This window comes from Patella vulgata, chromosome 4 (assembly GCF_932274485.2).
Source record: "Patella vulgata chromosome 4, xgPatVulg1.2, whole genome shotgun sequence".
NCBI classification, from domain to species: Eukaryota; Metazoa; Mollusca; class Gastropoda; family Patellidae; genus Patella; species Patella vulgata.
Window position 1 is genome coordinate 56,800,515 of NC_065882.2, and position 15,792 is coordinate 56,816,306.

The 15,792-nt window shown below is 38.0% G+C and overlaps 2 protein-coding genes across 3 annotated transcripts in view; both read right to left on the reverse strand.

Annotated features, from left to right (window-relative positions):
- Nucleotides 1-270: 270 nt before the first annotated feature.
- Nucleotides 271-12,271, reverse strand: LOC126818902 (protein madd-4). Its single transcript, XM_050546550.2, has 9 exons — nt 12,076-12,271; nt 11,482-11,612; nt 10,612-10,716; nt 10,167-10,296; nt 9,383-9,593; nt 6,516-7,301; nt 5,868-6,053; nt 3,555-3,702; nt 271-2,396 (listed from the first exon to the last, which is right to left on the reverse strand). Exons 1-9 carry the CDS (start codon nt 12,087-12,089, stop codon nt 2,284-2,286), a joined length of 1,824 nt encoding a protein of 607 aa, XP_050402507.2. The 5' UTR covers nt 12,090-12,271; the 3' UTR covers nt 271-2,283.
- Nucleotides 12,272-12,728: 457 nt separating this feature from the next.
- Nucleotides 12,729-15,792, reverse strand: part of LOC130012466 (ADAMTS-like protein 1) — a 42,583-nt gene continuing 39,519 nt past the window's right edge. The window contains exon 9 of one of the 2 annotated variants that reach the window (XM_056100469.1): nt 12,729-14,367. In XM_056100469.1, the coding sequence (XP_055956444.1) occupies nt 14,261-14,367 (107 nt within the window). In that variant the 3' untranslated portion in view covers nt 12,729-14,260. The remainder of the gene's footprint in view (nt 14,368-15,792) is intronic. The other variant, XM_056100470.1, reaches the window with a different exon arrangement.

Sequence of the window (15,792 nt, forward strand, 5' to 3'; positions counted from 1 at the left end):
TAAATAAACATATTTTTTAATAAGATTGACAGAGAAATCAACTTATGGCGAGTGTGTGAATTTAAGGATTAACTAATATCAGCCAAATTCAAAGATAAGATTCCTGGATTTTTAAATAATGGTGTCCATTTTGAACTGTAATATGTTTCCTGGTGATGTCATGATGAAATGACCGACAGCTCAGTTTAATTTTCTGTAGTCTTTCCTTTGTTTTGAAGGTAACTATGGGTACTCCAGTGATACAGTAACTATATATTTTATAGATATTTATTACCAATATATTAAACTTAAATACATTTAATTTTCAATCTTATGTTAACACAAAGATAAATAACAATACCCTTGTTTAACGAGTCATATACATACAAATAACATTCACAGTTTACTTATAAATATTAACAGTGTCGCGTGTCCTACAAACAAAAAATACTAAGAAGCATTCTTTGAGCTTAGCACCCTTTCTTGAAATATCCTTAGGAGAAATGATATACATAAAATGTGTTGGAAACGTACAAAGGAGGTTGATAGCTACATAAAATATGTAAAAAAACCCAACAATTAAAATGACAGATGATAACAATTTTTGTTCGAAAATCATCCCCGGTATCCCCAGTGGTCTCATTCCGTTCTACTCCACTAACCCCCGGGTTAATCTATAGGGGAGGGGGGTGCACGTTTTCAAGTCATCTGCCCTTGATGATTGTGCTATTTTTATTGACCAATCCCATAAATCGTTAATTGCAAAGGAAGTTGACAAAGGGAAGTAACTCTCCTCAGGTAAAGTAAGCAAAACGCAAAGGCTCCCCTTCAAGAGACAATGTTAGAAATTAGTCAGTTAGTCAGAAGGTAGACTAAATGAGAGAAGTCCAATTAATTGCAAAGGAAGTTGACAAAGGGAAGTAACTCTCACCAAGAGACAAGGATAGGAATTAGTCAGATGGTAGCCTAAATGAGAGAAGTCCAAATTATGCTAAATGCGTATTTTTTAACAACAAATTACAACTATTATATAATATATTAATGAAGACCAGACAGGTGTGTGTATATATATATGTAGGTTCAAGAGTTTTATCGACATTGCCAATATAAGTTCAATAATAATAAACATAACAGAATGGAACATTTCAGACAAAGAACGAATAGTAATAATAATAACAAAAGTCAAACATATAGATGTTATATATATTTGAATCAGTGAAACATACTACAGATTAAATATAAATGAATTAGAAATATATACATTATTTACATAAATCATTCAGTAAATGGACATGGATAGGGTTACCTACCCTTATAAAAAACGAACACGAAACGAAGGCCGTTTCATTAGTAAGACTGGTTTGTAAACTGTTTTTGATTGGTTCGTAGAGTTTAGCTACAATCGAGACCAGGGCAGATAATTTGAAATCGTGGAAACCCTATGGATTAACCCAGGGTATAGTGGAATTGAATGGAATGAGATCACTGGGGATACCAAGGCTTTTCGAAAGTAAGCTACTCCAGAAATTCAACCTTCACCACCCACAGTAGAAGAGAACCTAGGTGACAGGATTTCATAACAACATCACAGCTTTATGAAATAAGAAAACAATTAATTTAGTAATGACGTTTTAGTAAGGCATCTCCAAAACCAAGTGGGGGCAGGCACCCATTCCAGGGGCATTCATCCAATACTTAATTACTGTGGTTGATTTATTTTGAATAAAAAGTTTATTGCATCTGTTTTTAATTTAAAATCTCTCCAGTTCTCACATTTCTCAGTGCAAGCCCTATATTGGGCATACAATCAAGGAGTTTGCCCCGGGCACCGACATACCTCTGCACGCCTCTGTCAAGACCCGGAACATTCAAAGTAACTGATATAATATCTCATACTAATTACATCTAATATAAAACATCTAATATCAAATTGCTCCATTTTTACTGAATATTTTATGAAAAAAGGTCTATGATATTTTCCCTATGCAGCAAAGGAATTGCACTAAGAAACACACACACACTTCGTAAAGTTAAGGCATAACCTTAAAATTATCCCTGAATTATAATTATGATATAAGAATTCATTAATATCAATATTTAGATCTACAGGTAACGCAGAGTTACTTCCCGTTCTGGACACGTCATACGGGTTCTGTATTTGGTTCTTCCACCATATTGAACACAGCGAAATCATTCAAATTTTTACGATGATACTTTAGTTGTTCCAGAAATTTTACCGATCACCAATTTGAACATGGTCCCTTTCATTATAAATACCATATATTAGACTAGTTGATGATGTCATCAAGATCGGGAATTTGTCGTGCATGTTTTACAACATGTTCGTTTAAATCTAGAATTGTCACAAAAGTTCACACGTTTCACAATATTACAATGCTCATATTTATCAGTACATTCTGAAAGAGAAAAGAGACAAGTGATCAGATCCTGTTTATAATGGTATAACATGGACTCAACACTTTTAAGGGGCAATAGGTCTATCTCTTTCAGCGAGAAAATAAATGTAACTAAATTTATATATCATATTTAGATGTCCCCGAGAGAGAGAGAGAGGGAGGGAGACAGAGAGAGAGAGAGAGAGAGAGAGAGAAATGGGGTTTAACGTCCACTCGACACAAACTAGGTCGATTCGGGACTAACATGGTTCATTTTTATTTCCATAATTCGCTTGCGCGTAGGGGTCTTTAGCAGTGGGAGGAAAAATATTATGTTGAAATTGACCATAGGAGATTCGCCTAGTAATCGGGAAGACTATATTTCGGCGATGGATTGACTGAGAGGGAGTGGGTGAGGATTAGGTAACGCCCACTCGACACAAACTATACCATTTAGAGACTACCATCGGGTAAATTTTATTTCAATTATTCACTTCCGTGGAAAGTCTTTAGCAGAAAACCCACCAGCCTTGGAGAGAGAGAGAAATGGGGTTTAACGTCCACTCGACACAAACTAGGTCATTTCGGGACTAACATATGGTTTAACTTTATTTACATAATTCGCTTGCGCGTAGGGGTCTTTAGCAGTGGGAGGAAACCGGAGGCCCCGGAGAAAACCCACGAGGTTAGACAGGCGACCCTACTCCTTGCCACGTACAACCGGGGATTCGAAACCCACCAGCCTTGGCAGGCGAACCTACTCCATGTTACCCTTAAGCTAGGGGTCCAAACAACGCCACGTGACTCAATGACAGACCACTATGCCTCTTCCGGTTTGATTAACTGGAGTATACAAATTAATTAACCTGTGGCCATTAGATATCTATGTAGCTTCATTAAGTTCACATCTTTCGTTTGTCAAAGACAGTGAAAGAATAAAACGACATCCCATCGAAATATTTCATCAACGTAGATTGTTCAGTGATTTTCCTTGAAGTTGGATTCATCACCAAAGATTACCCAGTCCTACATCTTAAAGGGAAACAACCTCTCCTACCTTAAAGGAATTCACTGGGGAATTCAGATTGGACATTTGGACAAGTAAATCAGGAAACTTAATGAGGTAGGAGACGCCATGATGGACCAAGCTCCATGTGCTATTTATTATTGTCGACTTACCTTGGGAGCATGGTTGTGCTGTACATTTTCTCATAACTACAGGTCTGAGCATATCAGCACAAGCTCTGCCAGCTGTTTTACCACTTACTGACCAAGTACAAGTTAACATACGAGATTGAAATCCCTTCTCACCACAATCTGCAACACACTGGAATATAGTATATAATATGCTAATGTTCATGTAGTTTACGCAATCAATCTGAGGTTTAACTATACTATTCAAAAAAAGTAGGGGATATTTGATTTTTAAGTGTTATTAAAGTCACCTAATGAAACTGACGAAGAAACAAATGACAAAATGAAATGAAGTTCACATTCATCGATTTATTCCAAATGATCGTTAGACTAAGTAAGGCACAGACTGACCATTATAAGGGTAAAATGATACCCGGGGTCAAACAGCAAAGTTACCACAGCATCACAACCAAGTCAGTAACGGGTAAATCCTCCTCTGTTTGCCAAATAAGCATTGATCCGACGTGGCATACTCCTAATGAGACGTCTAAGGTCATTTTGGTCCAGATTGTCCCATTCCTGTTGCAACGCAGCAGCAAGTTCTTGGACATTGGCAGGACGTTGTTGACGTTGACGTAACCTCTGTCCAAGCATGTCCCAGAAATGCTCGATGGGGGAGAGGTCGGGACTCAGTGCTGGCCAAGGTAATGTGGTGATGTTCTGTTGTTGGAGGTAACCTGTAACGATCCTGGCCCTGTGACATCTTGCGTTGTCATCCTGGAAGATGAAACGGCGGCCATGACGTCGTGCGAACGGCACAACATGGACTGCCAAGATGTTGTCCCGGTAGTACTGGCCTGTAACACGCCCTGCAACAACATGTAAAGCCGTTCTTCCAGCAACAGTGATGCCTCCCCACACCATAACAGAACCACCCCCAAATCGATCATGTCTGATGACGTTAACGTCTTGGAAGCGCTCGTTTCGACGACGCCACACCCTCCTACGTCTGTCCAAAAAATCAACAGTGAACCTTGACTCATCTGAAAACATCACATTGCTCCAGCGTCGATTATCCCAGTGTTGATGATCCCTACACCAACGACGTCTTGCCTGAATGTGATGATCTCTTAAACAAGGGATCACGCGAGGACGTCGGGCGCGAAGGTGATTCTATGCAGTCGATTCCGAATCGTCTGGCCACTCACTCTCACACCAGTGTCTGTTTGAAGACGAGCGCTGATCTGATTTGCTGTGATGACACGATTTCTCAAGGCCAAGGTACGGATAAATCGATCCTGGGCTTGAGTTGTCGCCCTTGGTCGACCTGAGCGTGGTCGGTCCTGTACAGATTGTGTATCACGGTATCTGGACCATAGCCTGCTTATGACAGACTGAGAAACATTCATCGTCCGCGCCACAACCGCCTGTGTTGTGCCGATCTGTAGCATGCCAAGGGCACGTAACCTTTCATTTTGGGTAAGCCGACGCATATCAAAATTTGTTTTCTGGTCACTAAAACAATTAAACTGATGTTTCCACCCTGGAATTCAATGCCACAATGACTGTAACATTCAAAGTCAGAGTCGTGCAAATCTTGGGTTGGACCCCCATGATGATCCCAAGCATCACCTGCATTCCATGCGGTAGCTATTGGTGCGTTTGGGCGTCACATGTAACTGGAAATGTTTCTTCTGTTAGGTTCTATAGTGACTTTTTTCGTAGTCATTTGCATATTTTAGTATTATGCCCCCAAAATCAAATATCCCCTACTTTTTTTGAATAGTATATTACCAGTCTGGTAAAGGCTATGACAATATTTAACTCTTGTGCGGGCGGGCAGACTTTGACATAACCGAATTAAAATCTACTGGACCAGCTAGAAACAAGAACTCCTGCATTTAGGTCGACCGCTTAACCGTACAAATGTTAACCAAGTTATATCTAAAAATAAAAAATCCAGACGTACTAAATCAAAACATAAAACCTTCATTTTTGACTCAAATAAATTTTTTTTCCCCCATTTTAAACTGCAAATGCGATTAACTAATGCACGTTTAAACGCTCCGTAGTACGTTTGTCATGACTTAAGGTCCAAGAGACCACCTTGCAAATTAGAATGCTTTCTTATTTCAGCTATTCCTGGTTTAGATTTACGATTCCTTTCATAATATTACACCCAGAATTGTAATAAAGACTGTCAACAGAACTCTGCATATTTACGGTATTATTTTAACTGCTTTTCATTATAAACCACTGAATAAAGATAAAGTTTTAATTGACAAAACACTACCGTAAACAGGAAATGCTGAACGCTGCATGTAATTAGGTTAACTAAATTCTATTGTTTATACTTACGTACGACCATTCTGAAGTATTCCATAAAGGTTTACATAAATCTAGTGTACATTCTTGACTATTTAACGGACGTGTGTAAGGATTGCATAAGTTTTCATCAATTACTCTTGCGTTACTTTCTTTGGTACAATTGACAGTCCTTGACTGTAGGGCGTGGCCTTCTCTAAAACAATTATCCACAGAGCACTGAAAAATAGAAAATAAAGTTTATATGCAGCATTTAGGATGGGAGGGTGGGGATGGCGTCATGGCCCGGTAGCTGAAGCCACATTATGTCATAAAAATTTCAATTCCATTCAAATCATCCATTTTTGGACACAAGCAGCTGATTCAAAGCAAAAGGGACATTTTATCTGGGCCTTTGTGGCAATTAACTTGTCTTTATTCTTGCGTTGCTATGTGTTCAGACCAGTCCAGAACTTGGTCATTGATTTTCTTGTTCAATTCCGGATTCCGGACATATTTTATACAATAACAAAGCCACGTGTGGATGGAAAAGCGGCCGATCGGGTTATGGCGTCATTTTGGGCAGACCGCTATACCGGTTCCTTTGGCTGTAAAAGTGTTAATAATATGTTTTGAAGTAAAAATTACACCCGAAATGAAACACTTTTAATTACTTTTCAAAAGGACGTTTAAAGAAATTACCTTGGACCAGTTTCCCACAGACCACTGAACACACATATCTCTGTTACAGCTTTTAGCATTTGAGGGTAAGACCATTCCAGCATTCTTACACACACGAGACGGTAGAATCTCAAAATAATTGTCTGTGATGATCTCACACGATACATTTCTACGTTGCTTTCCCCCACCACACGTTCTGGAGCACGAAGACCATTCTCCAACAATAATATTTAATGGTTTCTTCTTATGATCAAAGGGGTCCTTATAGAAATGAGTTTTGTTATCACTATTTTTAGTGTTTAATGCTTCCCTGAATGATAATTGTTGAAAAATGTCTATTAATTCACTAAACTGTATGTTTATATTTGCCGATACGCTATCAGCATAACATGTATAGGTCCCAGCGTCTGTGTCTGGGCGTATTCTTTTAAGTCTTAGGTTCCCCTTTCCGGAAATGTTTACACGTCTGCCCTTCTTTATTGGCCGGCCATCTTTATACCACAATATCATTCTTTTATTAAATCCTTTGGCAGGACATCGAACAATAACGTTAGTTCCAGGTAAGAGGAATGCTTTGGTTCCAACGACTAGTCGAATTTTTGACATTTTATTCAGTTGAAAGAACTTAATTCTTTGCTGTTTGATCCTGACAAGTGGGCAGACTGTTTCGTTACAAGGTCGGGATTGTTCGGGACGTTCACTTGGCCTACACAATGTATCACTGACATCTGTTATTTTGCCGCCTGCTGAATGTTTCTGGCAGAGGGTTGGTCTAATTTGGATTCCTTCACCACACGTCACGGAACACTAAAATGAAATAGTAGTAGATATGATATAAAAAAAAAATAAGCAGTTAAAATTTTCATAATTGGGAAAATCCTTATCTGGCAAGGAAAAGCGTCTAGTCGTTCGGATAGTACAAAAACCAAGGTTCCGTGAACACATTGTCGTTCACGTATAATAACATTTGTTAATTCGAATTCGAAATAAAAGTAGGCCGTATAGCGCCGCTGTCTGGGCAAAGTTTTCCTCACAGCACACAGTATATGCCCGTCTTCATTAGCCCGGTTGGTGCAGACAAGTATGGTATTAAACACCATGCCCTTTTCTATCAGTTAAAGCAGCTTGGATGGCCGAATGGTTAACGTGTGCGCGTTGCATCATAAGGTCTGCCATTGAGTCAACTGGCGTGGTTTCGATTCCTCGGTTGTACGTGACAAGGAATAGGGTCGCCTGTCCAACCTCGTGGGTTTTTTACGGGTCCTCCGATTTCCCCCCACTGCTAAAGACTCCTACGCGCAAGGGAATTATTGAAATAAAACTAAACCTTATGTTAGTCCCGAAATGACCTAGTTTGTGTCGAGTAAACGTTAAAGCCCATTTCTTTCTCTCTCTAATAGTTAAATCCTTACCAAGAATTAATATATTATGCGAGCTGAGTGTGTGTTTGCACTTCGTGCAGAACCCGAAAAGCTTTTTGTATCTGCACTAATAACTGACAGATGGCTTGAATAAGAATTTTGGTCTTTAAGAAACTATGCTTTCAATTTATTCGCTATTAAGACTTCATTTATTAAACCACATACAGGGCATTTTCCGTGGTATTATATGATACAGATACACTAATAAATAAAGTTTATAATATATACTCTTGAAAAAAAGTAGGGGATATTGAAATGAAAATACCTATGCAGGTTGTGATATGATAAATAGTCATGGACACTTGACATGCTTTGAGTGTATGTTCACAGATGAACCAACAGAACCACTGAGCTGCGCACAAGGGACACGCAATAACGCCATACACGTGGGAGGGGTTCATTGTCAAATTTGACACTTCAAAGAAGGGTTGATGGAAACTGCCGCGTGCTGGTTTATCCTATCCATGTTTGCTTTTCTATCGGTTCTTGCATATGATTTACTGTTTAGCGTATCTTTGCTTTAGTGTGTTACGTTTAATTTGCAATGAGACGCCTTCAACATGAAGAACGTCTACGTGCTATTGGCATGCTTCAAATGGGTTCTACACAGCGAGCAGTAGCCAACATGCTTAATTTGTCACAGTCTGTGATCAGCAGACTGTGGAACCGGTACCAACAAACACACAATGCTGATGATAGACCTCGTTCAGGTCGTCCTAGAGCCACTACACAAGCCCAGGATCGATATATTCGTACACAGGTCGTACAAAATCGAGGACAAACGGCCAATCAGCTTTCTGTAAACTTGTACCAAGTTACAGGAATTCGAGTTACACCCCAAACGATTAGAAATCGGCTGCATGCAGTCCATTTGCATGCGCGACGACCGCGTTATGGTGTAAGGTGGAATCGCCGTGGCTGGCAGAACTGACTTGCATATTGTTCAAGGAATGGTCACTGGTGTGTACTACCGTGACCACATCCTGGCACCGATAGTTCTGCCCTTTGCTCAACGTGCAGGTTGACTTTTCATATTTCAAGTTGACAATGCCCGTGCCCACCGCGCTCGTGTCGTGAATGACTACCTCCAGCGTCACCATATTGTCCATATGCATTGGCCAGCCATGATTCATTGATTCCTGACCTTTCCCCTATAGAACATGTCTGGGACATAATCGGGGGACGTGGCACTGCAAGAGGAGTGGGTCAGATTGCCCCAAATCGTGATTGGACGGTTGATTAGGAGCATGTCACGACGAATTGCTGAATGTCTGAGGATTGGTTGAGCAATTATTCATTATTAAGACAAAAATGGGGCCGTCTGATAAGACTGTTTATGTTCATGTGTAGGCAATTGGCCTGTTACCTCTAATAAAAACAGTAGTGCATTTCCGCAGTTTTGTATTGTTTCTGAATACACCCTACTTTTTTTGAAGAGTATATATATATAGGCTTACGGATACTTACACCTGACCACTGTCCTGTAGTCCATGATGCTGGACAATGTTGAACATTACATGATCTCTCCCTCTCTGGTACTGGTTGTTCACACATAAAGTCTGGTAGATTGAGTAGATTATCAGAACCATGGCTAAACTCTTGTATACATTCTACTTTTCTGATCATGAGACCACCACCACATGTTGCTGAACATTCCCCAAAGTCACCAATACGCCATCTATAAATATCGATTGTACATTCTGTAGGTTATGCTTCCTTTATCTGGAACATCTGATACGATTTCTCACGTATTTGATAATACCACCAAGCTAACAATTTATTTTGTGCTTTTGTATTTAAATGGCTTGGATTGAGCCCCAACACCACTGCGCTATGTAGACTCGAAATCCACGACCAAGCTAACTATCCCTTAATCTTTCACAGCCCAGCATCACTTTTCATTTATTAATATAAAGCCAAAGAAATATATTTCATTTGGCATTGCTGCATTATTAACTCTTTTTTTCATGAACACTACAATGGACATTACAATCATGCTGATAAGGTATGTTTGCTCACACAAAAATACAGCAAAAATGTTTTGTGCGAACTCCCAAAATTAGAAGCCGGTATCGGGTGTTTTAGAATAGGTAGACATATCCTGCCCCGTGTATAACGACCATTTGACAATGCCTTAGATCTAAATTTCATTAGATACACTGGACCCATATTCAGTTTAAATACTAAAGTAATCCGCCGTTATATAAATCAGTGATTCCAAGATACATGTAAATTATCAGATAATAGTTACCTTTGTGGACATGAGAAGTCGTTACATATTTTTCTCTCTATAGCAAGTGTTGGAGCTTCCTCACAAAAGTCATCTGGTACCATTGATCCATTGACTTTATGAACACAGATAAGATGGGTTTCCTGAGTACCTGATACAAAAATCATTCCGCTTTTAGATTATAATAGGGCAGTCTTAAAGATAAGATACAAGCAAGAAACACAAGCCCACAGCAGCCATGTCGCCCGTATGGTCCATAAATCTCATTTCACATTGGATCTTTAAATTTACACAAAGCTAGATCGGTATAGATGTACTGTATTCTAAAATTGACGCGTTGACAAAATTATATGACAAAATCAAGGTCAATAACTCTATAAATAGGTATAAATTGATAAAGAATATAAATTTTCTTGCAGAGTGATGTGTGACCAGTACATAATTGACGTAATTGTTATAAGCTCACCTCCTAAACAACTTCTAGTACAATCAGTGAATCCTGATGCCTTCCACATAAAATCATCGTAACATGGGTTCTGGATACATGGTTCAGTTTCTATTGGTTTAGAATCTGAAAGATTAATTATATATGTAGTAGACATATACAAAAACACCCGATTGGTAAAGCCGTTGCTCTTGATTATATTACTCTAAATACGAAGTCACTAAGAAGATAGCCATTTCGTTATAATTCCAAGGGTTTTCATTATTATAACTGTTTTAACAACAAAAGTTTGTTGGGCATGTTCATCTCACAGAACATATCATATTTAAAGTAGCTAAGTCTTTAACTCAGTATCATCCACACTCCACAACATTGCGAACACGACTTATTGGTCAATTTAAATCAGCATTGATGGTGTTATATCTTACCGTGAAAAGATTGTTTTCTGGTATCCAATATTTAAGACACAATGAAAATTTTAAACTTGACACACCAATCGCGTGCCAGAATTCTTGCGAGCGCCATTTATAATGAGCGACACGATGAACGAGGCTAAACATATCCCACAAGGGAAGACTACCGGAGTAGACTGGAATAATCAGACGGCAAAGAGTGCCATTCAGTTTGCACCCTTCGCGTATTTCGCCGAACATAGGTGATTAGAAATTACAGTAAAATCAGAAACGATTGAATGTAAATCAGTTTATATACATTCATATTACATTATTATATGCGTTGCGACCCATTTATGTCCACTTCTAGGTGCCACAGAATAGGGATTTAGCTCCTTTAATTATATATATAAAATTCATTCTTCAACAACACGGAAGCTGTCATGTTCATTTAATCTAGAATTCCAAAACGGAAGAAACGGTGTAGTTTTTAGCTTACCTTCGCATTCAGAGTCAGCTAAATCGACTATAGCTTGTAGATATAATAGAAAGACCTGACATCTGACATATCTTCTTGTTATACCAGTACCACATGTTACACTACATTGTCCCCAACTAGATACCACATACCTAATGGACGAAAATACATTAAAGGGGCATTAGGTAAGATTTAGATAAAGTACGGCTATAATATTTAAAAAATAAATAATTGAAAATTTCATTCAAATTACTTTATTTTGAGCTAAGTTATCAATGGATGTAGATTAGGCAAGCTGTGTGCATTGATCGTAACCAGCGTACTGGTCATTCAAGTCTTAGCCTCGCAACTTCATTTTTAAAATAAATCATTAATCTACTTAAAATCTGAACCATCCGTTGGCATTGGAGGTTGATTATAGTCTTGTCGTGTTAATAAATGTCTAATTAATAATTTATATAAACTTCAGGCAGATTCAGCTCTTACATAATACCTGTTTCAATTAAAATTCAGTAGTAATAAATCGCCGCGATTTGATCAGATCACAGGTTGATTACGAATGGGGCCGGTAGACATTCTCAAAATACTTTAGGTATCATTTGCAAGAACACTTACCTTGGCGAACTCATATCATGCCCTTGAACATCATCTTCGTGGACGATTGAATCATCATCTTCTGTATTATCAGCTTTAATAGCAGCTTGTCTTAGTTCGCCTAATGATATTTCTTGAACTTCTAAAACATGTATATTAACTGATCAAATAATAAGTCTATACGTATTAACCTTGATACCCCGATGTATGAATATTGTAAAGATAGTGGAATGCATCAACAATCTTTGAAATACTAGTCAATGTATATAATCCAAAATATTTTGACTTCAAAAGAATTAATGAATATAAAATCGTATACAACGTCATGTAACCAACAGATACTATCGAAAATTATTAATGTTTGATTGCAGGTTTTGTTGGGTTTATTGGGTTTTTTTGGAGGGGGGGGGGTGTTGCTATGTTGCTTTTTCAGGGCCTGGGGGTCATTTCCGATTCGTTCAAATTCAAATATTAAGCATCTGATTTCGCCTTTAAACCAACACATGTTTTTGTCCGCTTGAATAATCTTTTGAGTATAATAGTCGACGCTATTGTATGTATGAAACATGAGACAGCTGACTAATTGCTTATTGCGTACATAAAGGTTAACTTTAAAAACTTAATGTGTTTTATTTTTTCATCACACCATTAAATATGTAAATCAGTTATGAATGTGGTATACATATGTATTGAAAGACTATAAGATAAATACATAAGTAAGAATATAAACATTATATATACTATGTGATTATTGATGAGTTTTACACCTGTTACTAGTCAAATAACGGAAATCTGGATAAGCTACATCTTGTAAACATGATGTTACATGTTCGTCTACATTTCCAGGTATGCTAATAATTTACTCATATCTGTAGGATTGTGTATCATTTATGAGACAGCGGGTTGAGAAATCCTTTTCAATGAAATATCAAAGAGAATGTATGGGTATAATTACAAAAGATTTTTTTTATCTGAGATATGCAATGAATGAATTTTGCGACTATTTGTAGCCAAACATAACATGCTAATGCAATGCTTAAAACAGATTGTCCAGATCTCGGGTGGAGTTTATAATATTCACATTCCAGAATTTGACCTTGAAAAATAGTGTGTAGCCTTGGGACGGTTTCTAGAAATTCATGTTTTTTAATGATGAATAATTGCCTGCATTACAAATGTGCGATTTGCTGATGAACAACAGTTTATTTAAATAGGAAACATACATGTATTTCCAATGAGAGAGAGGGAGAGAGAGCGAGAGAGAGAGAATAGTTCAATTTTACTTCAATAATTCGCTTGAGCGTAGGGGTCTTTAGCAGTGGAGGGGAAACTGGAGGACCCGGAGAAAACCCACGAGGTTGGACAGGAGACCCTATTACTTGTTACGAACAACCGGGTAATTGAAACCACGCCAGCTGACTCAATGACAGTGACAGACCTTATGATACAACACGCGCACGCACTAACCATTCGGCCATACCCCCCTCCCCCTTATTTCCCAATGGCAAATAATCCATGATACGCCCGTGTTTCATTGATATAAATATTTTTTTATTAGGACTGGTGGAAGAAGTCTTGTTTCACTGAAGAAACTTGATTTTATTCGTGGAAGATTTGTGGTATTCCTACAGATAGACAATGTCTTTGAAAATGTACAGTGTCCGCGGCAGCTACATGGAGTCCTTGGAAATACAGATTCCTTGGACATACACAGTGTTCATGGAGATACATTGATCGGTGATAGATACAAAGTACAAAGTCCTTCCAGATATATAGAACTTTGTTAGATGAAGACGGTTCTCATGAATATACAGATCAATGGGCATTAGTTGATGATCAAGCAACTATATTGGTTCAAGCCAGATACACAATTTCTTGACAGATATACTCTACGCAACTGTATCGATTTAAAAACACAACACAATTTATATGGAATACAATCACTGGTTTATACACATATAGCACGACGTTTCGACAAGTATTCTCTTATCGTTATCAAGTACAAATGATCATTTGGTCGTTTGGTTTTGGGGGGATCGGGGATATGGGAGGTGGGGGGGGGGGGGTAGATTGTTGGCTCTCATTCTTTTGTTGAAATGTTGATATTTACTTTACCGTAAAGGTAGATGTTGGCACGTCGTAGACCGAACGGGCGTAATTTCTGAACCAGTGAGTACAAAAGTATCGCTACAAGATTCCACCAAGATCAATGGCTGGAAACAGTAGGGATTATTCTTTTAAAAGAAAAGGGGATGGTATGCAGTTCAAACGATACTTTACCTTTTTTATCGTGTTCAGCTACATAACGGCCATCTGCAATAACAAAACCCAACACAGATACATTAAAACTTTATTGTTTTAGAGAATAAACACGTGTTATAAAGATACACACGTTAGTATTTAATACAGAAAGAAACATGCAAATTCCATGTGCATATATACCACACAGATCTACCCCATACTGCTTTAATACACGTTCATATCGTTTTGGAAAGTCTAAAAAACTTAAAATAATCCTTTCAACATTCAAACGTGATTTTAACACATGTTCTGTGGTGTGTTTTCATTTTTTTCTGTCATGTTAGCATACCATTCATTCAACCTTCCAACATGGTTTGAGTTATATAAACTGTAAGGATTTTAAGAGTTAAAACAAGTTTTTGCTCGGTCTAAAATGGAAGAAACATAAGCCAGGTAGATTAGCCTGATAAGACACGTGGATTAAGGTAATTAAGAACATCTTAGTTTACATTAATTCACCTTACACACGTTCAAGGTGAATCTATACTTGAGACGTGAATCTATGACTGTCTATATTTTTTAGTATAAATATATGGTAATAATAGGACGAAAAGTGCTGAATAGTATTTATAACGTCCTTGGAAAATTAATATCACTTATTAAAAAGAATAATGTTTCACAAACAACCAAACTTAGAATTCACATAATAAAGTGGATCGCGTTAACATTCAAAATACAGAAATGAAACGAAATGGGGTTTAACGTCCTACTGTTCTGCTCCAACTGGGCTAATGAAGATGGGCATACGCCATACAGTGTGCTATGAGGGAAATTTTGCCCGGGCAGCGCCACGGCCTACTCATATCGAATTCCAACTATCAACGGATCTTTTAGGTGCACGTCAATGTGTACACGGGACCTCAGTCAACTGTCCATATCATGCCCTACGTCCTTCACCACTGACAAGGGAAAACCACGCCGGAAAATCCCGATGAACTTACTCGGTCAACACCGGGAGCGAACCTGCGACCTCCAGATTAGCAAGTCAGCGACTTAGCCACCGTGGCTCCCTATTCAAAATACAGCAACACTAGTTAATAAAATACATAATTGTCAAAGATACAATTTTTAAGGTGTTCAATATATTCATGTGTCCGCTAGTGTATGTCTCTTTTAACCTAATGTCGAGTTTCCATCTTTTATTTTAGTAAACGACTATAATAAACTCAATAAATATAAACCATGCCGCTTTGTCAAAATTTCAATTATTTATAGGATTGAAATTTATGTGAAACTTAAACGAGAAAAGGAATGAATGAAATAAGGTTAAACGTCCCACTTTTCTGTACCTGTACCGAATGGGCTAATGAAGACGGGGAACGAGAAAAGGAGTTTATATTATTGGTTGTTTATTTTGGTTACCTTTTATTCAGAGTGTAACCTTTTACCCAGCAACCAACACATGACACCCTTTTGAAATGCATTTAGTATTTTTTC

Excerpts from the sequence above, each read along its gene's own strand:
- LOC126818902 (XM_050546550.2), bottom strand. Across the intron at positions 10,717-11,481 it reads AGCTGACTCTGAATGCGAAG|ATTCTAAACCAATAGAAACT; the intron begins GTAAGCTAAAAA and ends TTAATCTTTCAG. Across the intron at positions 6,054-6,515 it reads CTGTGGGAAACTGGTCCAAG|TGCTCTGTGGATAATTGTTT; the intron begins GTAATTTCTTTA and ends TCTATTTTTCAG.